We start from the raw sequence: 13,454 nt of genomic DNA, 5'->3' as shown, positions 1-13,454 counted from the left end.
TCTTCAGTGATCCACACTAATGTAAACTGTAATCTTCACAGCTGTCATTTTCACAAGGTAGCTTTTACTATTTTCTAAGTGTTAGAAGCAGACAGCCTAGAATTATTTACATGAACAAAAAACAAGGGCACCACAGCACTTAGAGAAACTACTATTAGTCTCACCATTTTCCTGTTTTAGAATAACATGGAGAAAGTGTGGGAACAAGCCTCAACTTACTTTCCTCTAATAATGGAGACTGAGGGAATAAATCACAATCAGTACATTCATTTCATCCAATTCCGACAGTGGGAAATCAGGGCCAAGTCAAATATTTTATTCTCATGCATGCAAACAGCAAAGGCTCTTTCCTTAGAGCAGCTTTTTATGCATCTCTGAAGGCAATGCCAGGCAAAGGCACAGTGAGCAAGCAGAGTGATCATTAACAGCAAGTAACACAAATGAGCCCCGAAACCTTACCTCATCCTCAACTCTCATCCAAGCTATGTGTAACCTTCTCAGTACACAAGAAGAACAAGCACGTTTTAACCACCCAACCACTGGGCCAGGCTGCAGCTGCAACCTGCAACTCTACTGCTTCACTAACTATGTCAAATTAATGCTGAATCCTAAACACAAGCAGGAGTTAAAATAAGCTTAAAAATTTAAGCAAGTAGTAATATCAGCCCACAACTCTTCCATCATCTCTAGTCTTCAAGTAAAATAAAAAAGAGAATCTGGTATTTCCATGATTCTGTCTGACTTTAGGCTTATAATTAAAAATGTCCCTTATGAAAGAAGTCCCACAGAATCTTTTGTCACTCTCCCTTTACACTAATGCATGACAGAAGTCTAGGAAATTTAGTGACACGTAACAGAACTAAAAAAAAAAAAAGTGTCTTCACTATTAGCTATTAAACTAATGAACAGCAAATATGTAAATTACTAATTTTTGTTTTGTGCGTTGTTTTCTTGTCCTCTTACTTCCCAAAACTTTTACCCAACATCTAACCCTGTGCAAACAGTAGACTGGCAGATAACAATTTTGGATTTTCAGCTAAGCATCATTTTTCTTCAGTCAATTCATGTAGATGATTTTGCTCTGTTTTGGGAAAGAAAAATACTACCTATACCCACTCAAAGAAAATGTTTCCATTTGCCTAATTCAACTAGACTGAAAGCAATTTCAACACATCTCTAACTTTTTTCTAGATGGTATAAATTGAACAGTTCAATCTTTTGTGGTAAGGAGAATACCACATGTAATGTTTGCTACATATCATGCCAGAAACAAGGGTTTCTGAACAACATACACACAAAAATAGCTGAAAAAAATAGAGAAACATTAAATCAGGCCACCTGACCTGGCAGATAGAACACACTTGCCTTTCATGTCATTGCTGCAACCATGATGACCTAAGGGTATGGGCAAGACTGATTTTGGGGACAGAGGTAATATCTAGGTATATACTTAGAAAAAGCACATTAACTTTCCCATACACTGAAGAAATGACTTTGCCTCCAAAAGCTGGTCTACTTTTTCCAAATTAAGTAGTCAGCTGTGCTACTAAAAATGTAATACTTACCTTCAGAATTTGTCCTGCAGAACGATGAGGGACAGGAAAACTAAGCCAAAGAAAGTTAAACACCACTGATTAACCTGCTAATAATCCCGAGATGAGGATCATGCTCACCATTTCCCATACCCTCTTCTGCAACTGCTTTCATGGACACCCAAAGAACACAAGTCCTTGAAGCCTCTGTTTGGGTCTGAATTTCACTAGGTAATCTTAAAAGAAGTATAAATACATTTGGACCATAAACTGATTTTAAATACTCGCTGGTTGTTTAGTGGCCTTACATAGTCTTAAAAAATAATAGCTAAAAAAAAGAAGACATAACAATAGTCTTCAAAAATAGTAATTTTTTAAAAGATCTCTTTTTTGTACAAGTTTGCCAAAAAACCCTTGCTAGCAAAAGTCAGAAAGCCATTCTACGTCAGCAAACTGAAATAATAAGGTCAGAAAGAATGCTAATAAGAAAGCAGCTAAATCACTGTCTCAATGGCATCTAGGAGTGTGATGGAAACTTGATCTGAAAGGGGGGGGGAGAGGGGAGAACACCAAAGCAACCAAAAAAAATTATAACCATCTCTGAGAGCCGTAGACTTAAGTTCCTCAAAGCACTGGTCCAGTTCTGTTTACTTTGGGATTCCAACTACAGCAGTTTCAACACCAACCAGTACTTGCTGTTATTTGAATTTCAGCTGCACTTCAGCTCAGGCAACTGAATTTTAAAATGTAATGCTGGAGTTCTTGTTATACCACTGAGTGATGGCATTTTCAGTATAATATAATGCATCAATTTGCTATATAATAATATACATCACTGTAATACACATCACTGTGGTTTTGTTTTTACCTTTTGAATCTCTATTTGCAAGTCACTTGAGCGGAACAGGAAGTGTTAATTATTCACCAGAAAGATTTCTGGTCTTTCCTGAATTAGTCACACAAGAACTTTAATAGCCAAAGGAGAGACTGCAGCACAGAATAATGGATAATAATGGGGTCCTATCTTCATCAAGAGAGTGCTGCAAAACCACCTGAGACTCACAGATGTGTAATGCAGGCAGTTCTTGCTCTTCTAATTGCATAGCAACTCTTCTGATTGAAAGAGATTTCCTCCACCCACCACAAACACTTCCTCCTAGATGAACCACCTGGGAAACAACATGTCAACGGGTCAATATTGGCCCACAGCAAGTTCTAATTTAAAACAAACACCTGTTTCTAAATGAAAATACTCCTTGCTCCTAAATACTCCTTGCTCCAAAATCTCTCATTCAAGGCTTGTAAAGCATTGTGGAATTGAATGAAGAGGGATATATGATTCACAAATGAAAACAGAGAGACTCCATGCAGAGAAAAGCATGGACTGACTGTCACCCAGTGTATCAGCAGCAGAAATAGCAATAAATACTTTCCAAACTTAAACGTAAGAATGGGACTTTTACTAAAAAAGGAACACCCTACTACCCATATCTTTATAGGTTTACAGTCTCTAAAGTCATAGGGAGATGTCTCTGAAAAAATCAGCATTGAAGCACAATGTCTAAAGCAGAACCCAAGAGAATGTTAAACAGGAAGACATCCAGTGTCCTAAATAAAACAACTGCTAATAAACTACAGTCAAAATAAGATAAAAACATATAGTGATATTCAACACTATATGCAGAAGCATTCTAACATCTAACTTGATGTTAGATTCTGGAAAGGAATCATACTCCAAAATAAATATGCAAGGAGTTACAAACACTCCATGTATTTGACAACACCAGGATTTAACAAGCAGCAGAGTTAGTCCACTCTCCTAAATAAAAGCAGTCAACCTGCTCCATCTTAATTATTATTTCCAAGGCAAGTTTAATTTCAATTATTTTGCTGAGACATACTAATCACAAAGTCTCAATGCTAAGAAAAATATATTTGAAGTGCGTAAATATTATTGTTAATTGCTTTCTTTCAAAAGTACAAAAATGAGTCAGCACCTAGGGAAAGTACTGAGTATATATGGACTAATCCTAAAAGCTCTTTGTAAGTTATAGCAAAAATGATTATTCATCCACACACCTATGTATAATTTTTTTTTTTAAACCCAACATTTCAGTTTCTTCAAAGAATTTAAAATGTATTTTAAATTTTGTAAAATTCTGAGCATTTTAAAAATTTAAATTAAGATGCTTTTTTCCTATTCAAATGGAGTAATTATACTAACATGCTTGCAAGTTAAAATTGGAGAGAATCTTCATTATAGAAACATGCTGTATGATAATTGCTTTCATTCCTTCATGGAAGTACGCAGTCAAAAGTTTATTCTAAAAATAGAGATGAATGGATTTTAAATTGATAAACATGTTAACAATTCAGGGGAACATTTGAAACCTATCTGCACGAATAAGCAAGCGTTTGTTAACACCCAGACAATTTTGGAAACCATCACTGTCCATTAGCTCACTGAAGGAGATCACTAAGGAAAAGGTAACAGCAGGGCATTAAGCAATGAACAAGCATTACTAACACCTCATCCTGCAAACTGATGTCAGCAATACCCAACCTACAACTCCTCTTGCTTCAGGTAAAAAAATGCATTTCACTAGGTAATAGTGGATAATTGTTAAAGAAAAATTTCAGAGATACTTAATTGATTTATCAAAAAGCCAGGCTCCTTAATATTGACATTATCTTGGACCAAAATAGCACCTAATCAATAGTTAGAGGACAATACAATTTCCAATACTGAGGGACTGTCGCTAAATGACAGCGTTTTACACACTTTATATATTCAGCTTCCTCTGAGACACCTCTGAATATAATAATTAGAGATAAAAATGCTGCAGTTATGGTGACAGAGCTGATGCCAGTAACAGTCATATTGTGAAGGATGGTTGTGTTTTAGCAATTAAGCCAATGAGGACATGACTTTGGATTCTGCTTTTCCAAGGGCACAACTAGGTGGTTATCATGAAACCAGCCTGCTTTTCGTTCTTTTAAACACTGCTTCAAATCCAGTATTGTGCTCCTTTCTCCTCCCCCTTCCATAGATGTTTAGTATTTAAATAGGACTTTCAACTTAAATAGTACATTCAACCAAGCAGAAGTTAAATATATACATTACTAAGACAGGCCTTCAAATAAACAACTCACCCAACATTAGACACTATATAATCTAAAGAGTCAAAAACTAAAGACAGTAATCATCAACCAAAGTCTTTTTCTCTGTTTGTCTGACTGCTTATTAAATTTATTTTAGAAAAACCGGTTTTTATCTCCATTCAAAATTTTTCATTACTTTCAGTTAGTCTCTAATTTACATCACACAAACATTGGAAATCCAATACTAGCCAAAGCACATTTATTAAAGGACATAACACTGAAGAAAGTAATATTAGAAATAAACTTCCTTGACACACTAATAAAACTACTACAACGTTTACAAACTGAAATTTATCTTCTTTGCATTGACTTATACTGTTCAAGTTCAGAGCATGCAAATGGTGGCCAGATTAAACAGATGGAATCAAACAGGATACCTAAAAGTCTTTCATACAGAGCATGGAGCAGCATTTTCTACTGCAGGGAAGGCAGGAGATAACACACTAAGTTTAAAAATTCATCAACAATTTTCTAATACAACTTCTCTGTACAGGCAAATACTGCACTTACCACAATGCTACTAGTCAGATGCTATACACAGAAACTGAACACACAACTGTGAACATCTTCCTTCTCCTCCTGGAATACTGCAACTCCTCAAATACTATATTTTCCTGAGTACAGGTAAGGAATAACTTAGAGTTAAAGGAGCTATGCATTACAGTACATTGTCTGAAATTCAAGATTTCAAAAAAGTGTCAAACAAAATAGAAGTCTGACCCCGTACTTTTTTAAGTATATAAACTTTCCACCATTTCAAACAAAAGACCCAGCTCTATTACAAAAATAGCTTTACATAAAAATCTTAAATTAGAAGATAATGATTGGGCATTTCTGCAGAACCTAAAAATACCAACCCACTACTTCGGTACATTAATGTCATCTCCACAGTTTGAAACCATTGTGGTCATTCACATAAATGTTTCATTTGTCAGAACCATTTTTTATTCAACCCATATGGTATCCTCAATAATATTTTGTTATGTGGCCTTCTCAGTGTCCTGAGGAGATGCCATTTTAATATCTGCAGCTACTCTGACCTACGTTTCTTCACAGATCTGTCATCGAAAGAAGTTGATTCATGCTGCAGCTACTGCCTGATTTTCAATTCTTCTTCCAAAAGCAAAGAAGGGACTCCATCCTAGTGAGCCCTGCCTGGTCAAAATAGACAGGAAATATTTCTGACACTTCAGTTTAAAAAGAAGATAAAAAGAGGGAGAAAATATAAATGGAATTTACTAGCCTAAAGTGAATATGAAGTTTATCTTAACCCAAATAAGGGTTTCAACATAATCAAGATCAAATACTATCCAACACTCACAAGACATTTGTCTTAACTTTTGAAGTACAATAATAATTACATCAGTCAGGGTTGCATATTTGAGGAGACACATGAACACAATTTTTAACTTCAAAGAATATAAGCAGTACTTGACTGAGAAAGTATATCACATTCATAATTTTTACCCACTGGCTGTAAAGAAAGCCTGTGCCTATTTATATTCACTAACTTCAAATTTAAAAAGAAATTAAAATCCAGTAATGGCATAGCATGTTAGTGAAAACATTCAAGTCAAAACCAGACATCTCCAATAAATACATCAATCAAGGATCATTCTCTCTAGTTAATGCTTTGCATCACTGATTTCAACACTTTAAAAGAAATACTGAGTCGTGAGGCTTCCACCAATATGAGACTTCAACAGCTGTCCAAGATGCAGCAACAATATTAACATCAAATTTCAACAGAAATGGTAAATTGTTTGAAATTTATGGAATTAAAATCAGCGGCAGTATTTCCCCAAAACTGATACCTATATTATAACCCTCTGACTGACTGGGCTTATCATCAGAAACTACTGATAACCAAAAGCATCTCCATCAAAATAAAGCATTACACAACACACACCTATGGTACCATACGACATTGGAACATTTTAATAATTAGCATTAGGACAGATAATTCCTAGCACTAACTGTGGAATAATTGCCAGCACTGCCCAAACAGTAACAGCTTTGACTAATCACAGTTTACAGAGGACAGGATAAGGTTCTGTCACACAGCAAGACAGAAACTGGGAAGGTGACCTAGACACAGAAACTTTCAACTCCTCCAAGTTCAAAAAGGAGGACAATCTCCTCCTTCCTTGTTTCTTCCACTTGTAAGAACAGCAGCAACAATAGTGAATTTCATTCTGACTGATGAGGAAGTTACAATGAGATTAAAAGGTGCTGGATATGCCTGTCTATAATTAACACGGCACCCATTTAAAATCAGAAAATATTTACAAAACATTTTATACACAGATTTTGAATAAATTCATGGTTTAAGCAAGAGGGCTTTTTCCTCAAATTCTGGCTGCACTACGTTAACACACATTTTTAATCAAGCAGGCCTATTTTTGGATCTTCTTAAATAAAACGCCCTCATACACCAGCTGTTTGAATTTATTCACTCCTTAGAATTATCACACAGCAAGTTTAAAAGAAACAGAATCAATTACTTTTTTTTCCCACAGAGAGAATTGTTAAATTATGGAACATCTTCCTGCAGGATTTTGTAAGGGTCAAGAGTACATATGGCCTCAGCAATTCATTATGCAAATTTATTGAAAAATAGGTAAGACCTACTAAGCTGTAAATCTATAAAACAGAGGACAACTTTATGTCAGACTGCCAGAAGCAAAGGAGGTATACCATGATAAGCATCACTGCATGCTTGCCCTGTCCTTATGCTTATTCCCTCAGCATCACTTATCACCCAAATCAGAAAGAGGGCTGGATGTATCTTTGGTCTGATCCACAACAGCTGGTTTTCATTAAGTAACAAAATCTCCCTTCTGTTTTGTCTATTCTATTAAGTACTGCAAAAGAAAGCATTGTTTTCACATTCCTAGAAAAGAGCTTATTACAGTTAAAGTATTAAATCCAGTTCATCTGCTTTTACTTCAAGTGCAAATAAGCCCCATTTCACAAGGTAAGCTTCTACAGCAAATGGAAAACTTAGCAAAAATGTGATACCTTGCAACTGCAGTTGCAAGAAGCAAGAGCTCACTGTACAAAAAAGTGGATAAAATTTATACTTTTGACTTTATTTGATATGTCCTTCTAGTTGCATTATGACTGAGGGAAATCACAATTTATCATTCTTTATCCTGCGTATTTATTCAAGCAGGGAACATGACAAAGCTCAATTCCTCACCACCACTCCCTCCTCACACAGAAGCTTCTCTATCTCATAATTCTCAGTATCGTCTAAAATTAGGATCTAAGCAAATAATTTCAGTGCCTCTCCAACATCCCTTATCATACACTGTAGCACTTTGTAAGAAAGTTGTAAATAAATCAATTTCTCATCAGTCTTTGTTTCTCAGTAAAATAATCTGTCACTTCTATTTCTGCAAGACCAATAGATATATTATTACAGCAGTTAGTGCTGGATTTAAACATAAACTGCTTCAAGTTCTTTTATCCAATAATTTAACAGAGTACTATATAAATTCATGCATAATATTAAAAAATTAGAATCTTAAGGTATTTTTAGTCTTAACCTAAGAGCAAAATAGAGTACACTGTCTCACATAAACTGACAAATTCACTCCTTACTCCAGTATCTGATCCAAAGTGCCAGCCAGGGAAAGCCTGGCTAAGGAACTGCATGATCCAAGCCCAGTGAAAACAGATTCTCAGAGGGAAAGATACATATTTCAACAGTGCACTCAAGCTTCATTTAGGAACATCTATGTGAGGTTGCAACAACAATTAAAGCAAAATTAGGTTTAGGGAGGCATTATGCATTCACAATGACCAACACTGCCTGTGAGATGAGGCTGTTTATTAAAAAGGAACACTGAGAGTTCCTATGGATTGAATAGCGGTAATCACCAAAAAAAGTAAAGAAAAGACTAGTCAAAAAAGAGGCTTCTAAATGGCACATATATATAACCATTGTTTGTTTAGAACCTAAAAGCAAGCTTTGGTGACATACACTCACAAACTCATCATGCATAAGTGAAATGATTCACCGTTTGATCAAATGTTTAATTTTAGCCAACAAAATTGAGGAAAGAGCCAGATTGGCATGACAAGGATCTGATGATACATAAGTGACTGGAAAATCCAGACTCAGAAATAAACTCTGAATTGGGCCTGCACAGAATGCTTGGGGCACAGTGTCTCATCACACATATGATGCATGCAGTGTCAGAAAAAGGCAGACCAAATGGCAACATCCTGCAAAAGCCCTGCTGGCAAGTTCTCAAATAATATTGCTATCAGTTTTAGCTGACTGCAGAACCTTATAGTTGCCAGAACTAAGATGAGATGAAACTAATCATACTGTGTTTTCAATCAACTTCCTGCTGGCTGCCACCATTTCAAGAATGGAATTCATTTGTTTTATGTCTATTAACATACTTCCTTCTTTTCTGGTTCTAAGGCACTAAATGCAGTGGGGTATGGTATCAGTCTGGACAATAAAAATTATAAGCAGCAGTCAGAACAGTACAAACAGAATTGTAAAAGTATTACCCCTCTGACATACTCTTTTCACAGTATAGGCTACCACCAGCTTACAAGTCCCTTCTATGCATACACCCATTTAACAGCAGTATCCCCAGCCCCTCTGATGGCTTCGCTCACTAGTGAAACCCTCATGGAGATCTTTAAAAGTGAAAGGGAAATTGCCAACATGTAGGTCATTAAAGAATCAGCCTCATCTCTAATAAGCAAAAATGCTTAACTGGAATATAATACATCCAGTAACATTTTCATGTATTTATGAAATCTTCAACCTTGACCTCATATACATCATAAGGGAAAGGGTGCTGAAATCCAGTAGTCTAAGAAAACATAAACATTACACAATTCTATAATTCTGTGGTCTGTTAACCAGGAAAATAAGAAAGCATTTTTCCAGGACATAAGAATCAGAAGTTAACTACAGCATATTTTAGATTAAGAAATCTAAGATAACTTGCATACTGAACCCTTTCCAATCTTTGTATACTAAGACTATTCCAATAAATAGTGAGATAGTTGTAATGACTGAACTTGAAGATACAAAAATAGGGGGAAAGGGGAGCAAAATATTTCCAAACACTAAGTTGTATGAATTTTTCATAAATAACATGAATACTGATGAGGTTTCTCAGCTGAGATTATCTGAGTAAGTGAAATGACTCTGTAAAATATCAAGATCATCTCAGTGCTCCATTTAAACTTTACTCAAGCAGAAATTACTGACTGGAGAGTCTAAAAAGAAGGGCGAGTCTGCAGATTTAAGGATGGATTCTGTGATCTTCAACAAAAGGCAAGCAAACGTTAGCTGTTGACCTTAAGCAGATGTTTCAGAAGTTCTTAACAGGCTCACTCAAAAGTATCTTCTTTCAGCTGTTCATTTTTCAGTCTCTCAGATCTTGAAACATCAAGAGTTTAGTAGTTTTCCAGTCTCTAGAGATTGTTGAAACCTAGAGGATCTGAATTTCTAATATAAACCCAAGTCTTCTAAAAGAAGAACGCCTCCAACTTCAATGCAATAGCACACACTAGTCTGCTCCTGTTATCTCTCCGCATGCCACCACTATCAACACGTGTCTCTGGAGCTGCTTCCAACTTGTCTCTGGGCAAGCTTCAGCACAGGAGCCCATAGCTTACCTCAGTTTTAATAATTCTTTGTCTTTTCCTTAATATTTTCTGTCTTTGTGGCTTACTGCAGAAAACATGCATCTTATTACAAAGAGTCCTATAGGCATTATATAAAAGCAATTTTAAAAAACAAAGGCATCATCTTTTAGACTTGGTAAAATGTAGACCTTATTGTTTGACCCCCAGACACAAAACTGCTCTGCTGCTTTCCTGGCTTGGGCTGACTCAAGAAGAAGAACTGTGAAAGGGCTCTCAACCACTGCACTGACAGGGACCCAAAAACATAAAGCAATACCTCTACATACCTTATTTACAAATTCAATAGAAACTACTATATCAAATTACAAGTTTCATAACTTTTCATAGCTTTAAATGTACTGGCCCTGTTGTTCCAAAACATGACTTGACAGACATTAAAATGACATGAAAGTTACAGGTAAGATGCTGTCTTAAAACATGTCATAACCCTAGGTAGAGCAAGGGTTGCTCTAGGAACCCTAGCTGAAATCTAGAGCAGCAGAATTTCAACTTCACACAAATATAAATCTTTCTGCTATCATGACTTACTTTCTTCAGAACGCTGGCATAAAACTGTAACCCCTTAAGAACTCCTGACAATGCAACTCCAATAGAAGGGCACATCTGCACTGATTTACCACACAATCCGTTCTAGCACTAGCAAGGCCTAGGTAAATGAGGTCATGTAGTCATTTAAGCTTTTTCAGGACTGAAAAGTACAGCAATCAACTCTGAAAACTGACAGGACCATTTTTTAAAGTGGAAAAATAGATACTTATTTTGTCACTGTGTATTGAAATGCACCTGGCAGACACTTAAAAGACTGAAAAATGGGCTAATTCATTCACTGTATTAGTGGAAAAAGTGAGGGTTTTGTTCCACACTGCTGTCTTTCAAAATTATCATACAAAAACACCCCTGCATGGATGGCACTCTGAAGGGAAAAAAAACGGGAGGGCAAAAAAAAATTACCAGTTGATATCTGCTTGTGCACGGGAAGCATGTTTTAAAAAATCAGCCTTAAAGGCAATGGGTTTTCTTGAGAGCCTCCTGTAACCATTAAGCAGATCCTTGAACACAAAGCACCAGATTTTCTTCTCATTATCAAAACATGCTGAACTAGCCAAGAAGTCGAGCCCAAAGAAAAAGTTCACTTTCAACTTTCTACGATTCTCCCATAAGTATCATGTTACAGAAGTCAGTGCACTGCATTAGAGATAGCAAAAACTTGTTCTCCACTACTTTACAAAAAATATCAGATCCAAATATGGGTGCCTAGCAAAAAAAAAATTAACAAAATTATTTACTATGTATTTATAATCTGTCTTGTAAGATCACTCCCAACAGGGCCATGGCATTTGTTGCAATTCAGGCTTCTGTCAATACTAAAAAATGGGATTTCGTTTAAAATCCTGCCACTTCAATGAACCAACCAAACCTACAGTGACATCACTAAATCACTCTTATTGCATCTTTTTTCTCTCAGCCTCCACTTCCCCAGAGTACCTTAAATTGCATGACATAAATCCCAAAAAAGTACAATCACAGGCAAGTGTAAATCTCAGGTGGGCCCTCAAAAGTCTATTTAGTCACATACCCTATGAATTTTCCATAAATAAGAACATTAGGGACTAATGTTGCTGTGATAGACACTGAAGACATTTTACAACGATGTGTATCTGCTAGAATACCATCTCCCATGGCACAAGTGATTTTTTAAAAAAAAGTCAGTAACGGAAATATCTTCAACAGACACAACCCTAGAGGTGGTAGTTTAGGAAGGAACAGATTTACCTTTTTTTTTCACCTTTGGCAAACAGGAATGACCCCTACTTCCTTCTTCCTAAAAGGGTATCAGCAACCAGCTAACAAGGGCCTTATCTATCACGAACCACTTCGCTTTCATAAGGTGGAGAACGAAGTGTGTTTTTATCCTTAGCCCTTTTCCCTCATTAGTTATGCTGCCCTGCGTGAATCGCAGCGGCAGCTCCCGGTTGCCGGGCACAGGGCAGGGATGTGTCAGGGACAGCCGTCAGGGCACCCAGGGGCCGCATTACTCAGCTGCGCCTTTGAGGAGCTGAAGGCAGGCCCCGGAGCGCAGCCCGCAGCCCCAGAGGAGGGGCGGCCTCTCCAGGAAACCTGCGCGCCCGGGGAAGCGGTCAGGCCTCCCCCGCCGGGCTGCCGGGAAGGCCGCGCTGTCCGGGCGGCGGGGGGGCCGCGGGCGGCTCCGGCACCCCCTCCCCCTCCGCGCCCGGGGGCAGCGCAGCCGCCTCCCCCCGGAGCACCCGCTGCCTCTTCGACACCGCCGTCCGGGCCCCCCGGGACCCGGCACCCACAGGCACGGAGACATCCCTCTTCCGAAGGGGGGGAACCCCCGCGGCCCGCCCGGCAGGGGCCCGGGGCCGCCCCCTCCCCGCGGCGAGCTGCGGGCTCGGGCCCCGCGATCGCCGGTGCCGGGGGTTACGACCCGGCCCGTTCCGCCCCCGCCCGGCCGCGGCCCCCCGCCGCCTCGCCCTTCGCCTGGCCGCCCGTCCCCCTCCGTCCCTCCCCGCCCCAGCCCAGCCCCGGGCCCGGCTCACCCCCAGAAGCCGCAGGGGCAGCGCGGGGGCAGGCTGGGCGCCTTGCTGCGCTCGCTGCCGGCGTCTCCCATGGTGGGGCCGGGGCGCGGGGCGGCGGCGGGCGGGGGGCGCGCGGCTCCCGGCCGGGATTCCAGGCCGGTCAGCTGGAGCCGGGCGGCACCACTGGGGAGGCGGCGGAGGGGGAGGGCGCGGGGGGGCCCGGCCGCACCCTGCCGATGGGGCGGGCAGGGGAGCGGAGATGCGGCGGCACGGGGACGCGGAGCTCCGTGCGACGGCGCCGCCCGCCCACCGGTGCCGGTGACCGCCCCGGTGCCACAGCGGCGCGCACCCGCCCTCCCCGGAGCGCCGCTCGGCCCCTCGCGCAACAATGCGTGTCCCCCCTTCGGCCCCGTGGCTCCCCCCGTCCTGAGCGCGATGGTTTCGTCAAGCCACCGAATCAGCTGGGAGCGGCATGTACCACAGCACATCCCTGGGGGAAGTTGGGGCGGATCGCGTGCGGGAACTGGGTGAGGAGCGA

The 13,454-nt window shown here is 39.7% G+C and overlaps 1 protein-coding gene across 1 annotated transcript in view; it reads right to left on the bottom strand.

The window, feature by feature from the left end:
• ZFAND3 (zinc finger AN1-type containing 3) overlaps window positions 1–13,032 on the bottom strand; it is a 135,027-nt gene extending 121,995 nt beyond the window's left edge. Inside the window, exon 1 of the mRNA XM_063152002.1 lies at window positions 12,938–13,032. Within this exon, the coding sequence (XP_063008072.1) occupies window positions 12,938–13,008 (71 nt within the window). The 5' untranslated portion in view covers window positions 13,009–13,032. The remainder of the gene's footprint in view (window positions 1–12,937) is intronic.
• Window positions 13,033–13,454: the final 422 nt, after the last annotated feature.

This window comes from Melospiza melodia, chromosome 3, assembly GCF_035770615.1.
Source record: "Melospiza melodia melodia isolate bMelMel2 chromosome 3, bMelMel2.pri, whole genome shotgun sequence".
Classification (NCBI taxonomy): Eukaryota; Metazoa; Chordata; class Aves; order Passeriformes; family Passerellidae; genus Melospiza; species Melospiza melodia.
Note: the sequence above shows the minus strand (reverse complement) of the source record. Positions and strands in the feature narration are given on the sequence as shown.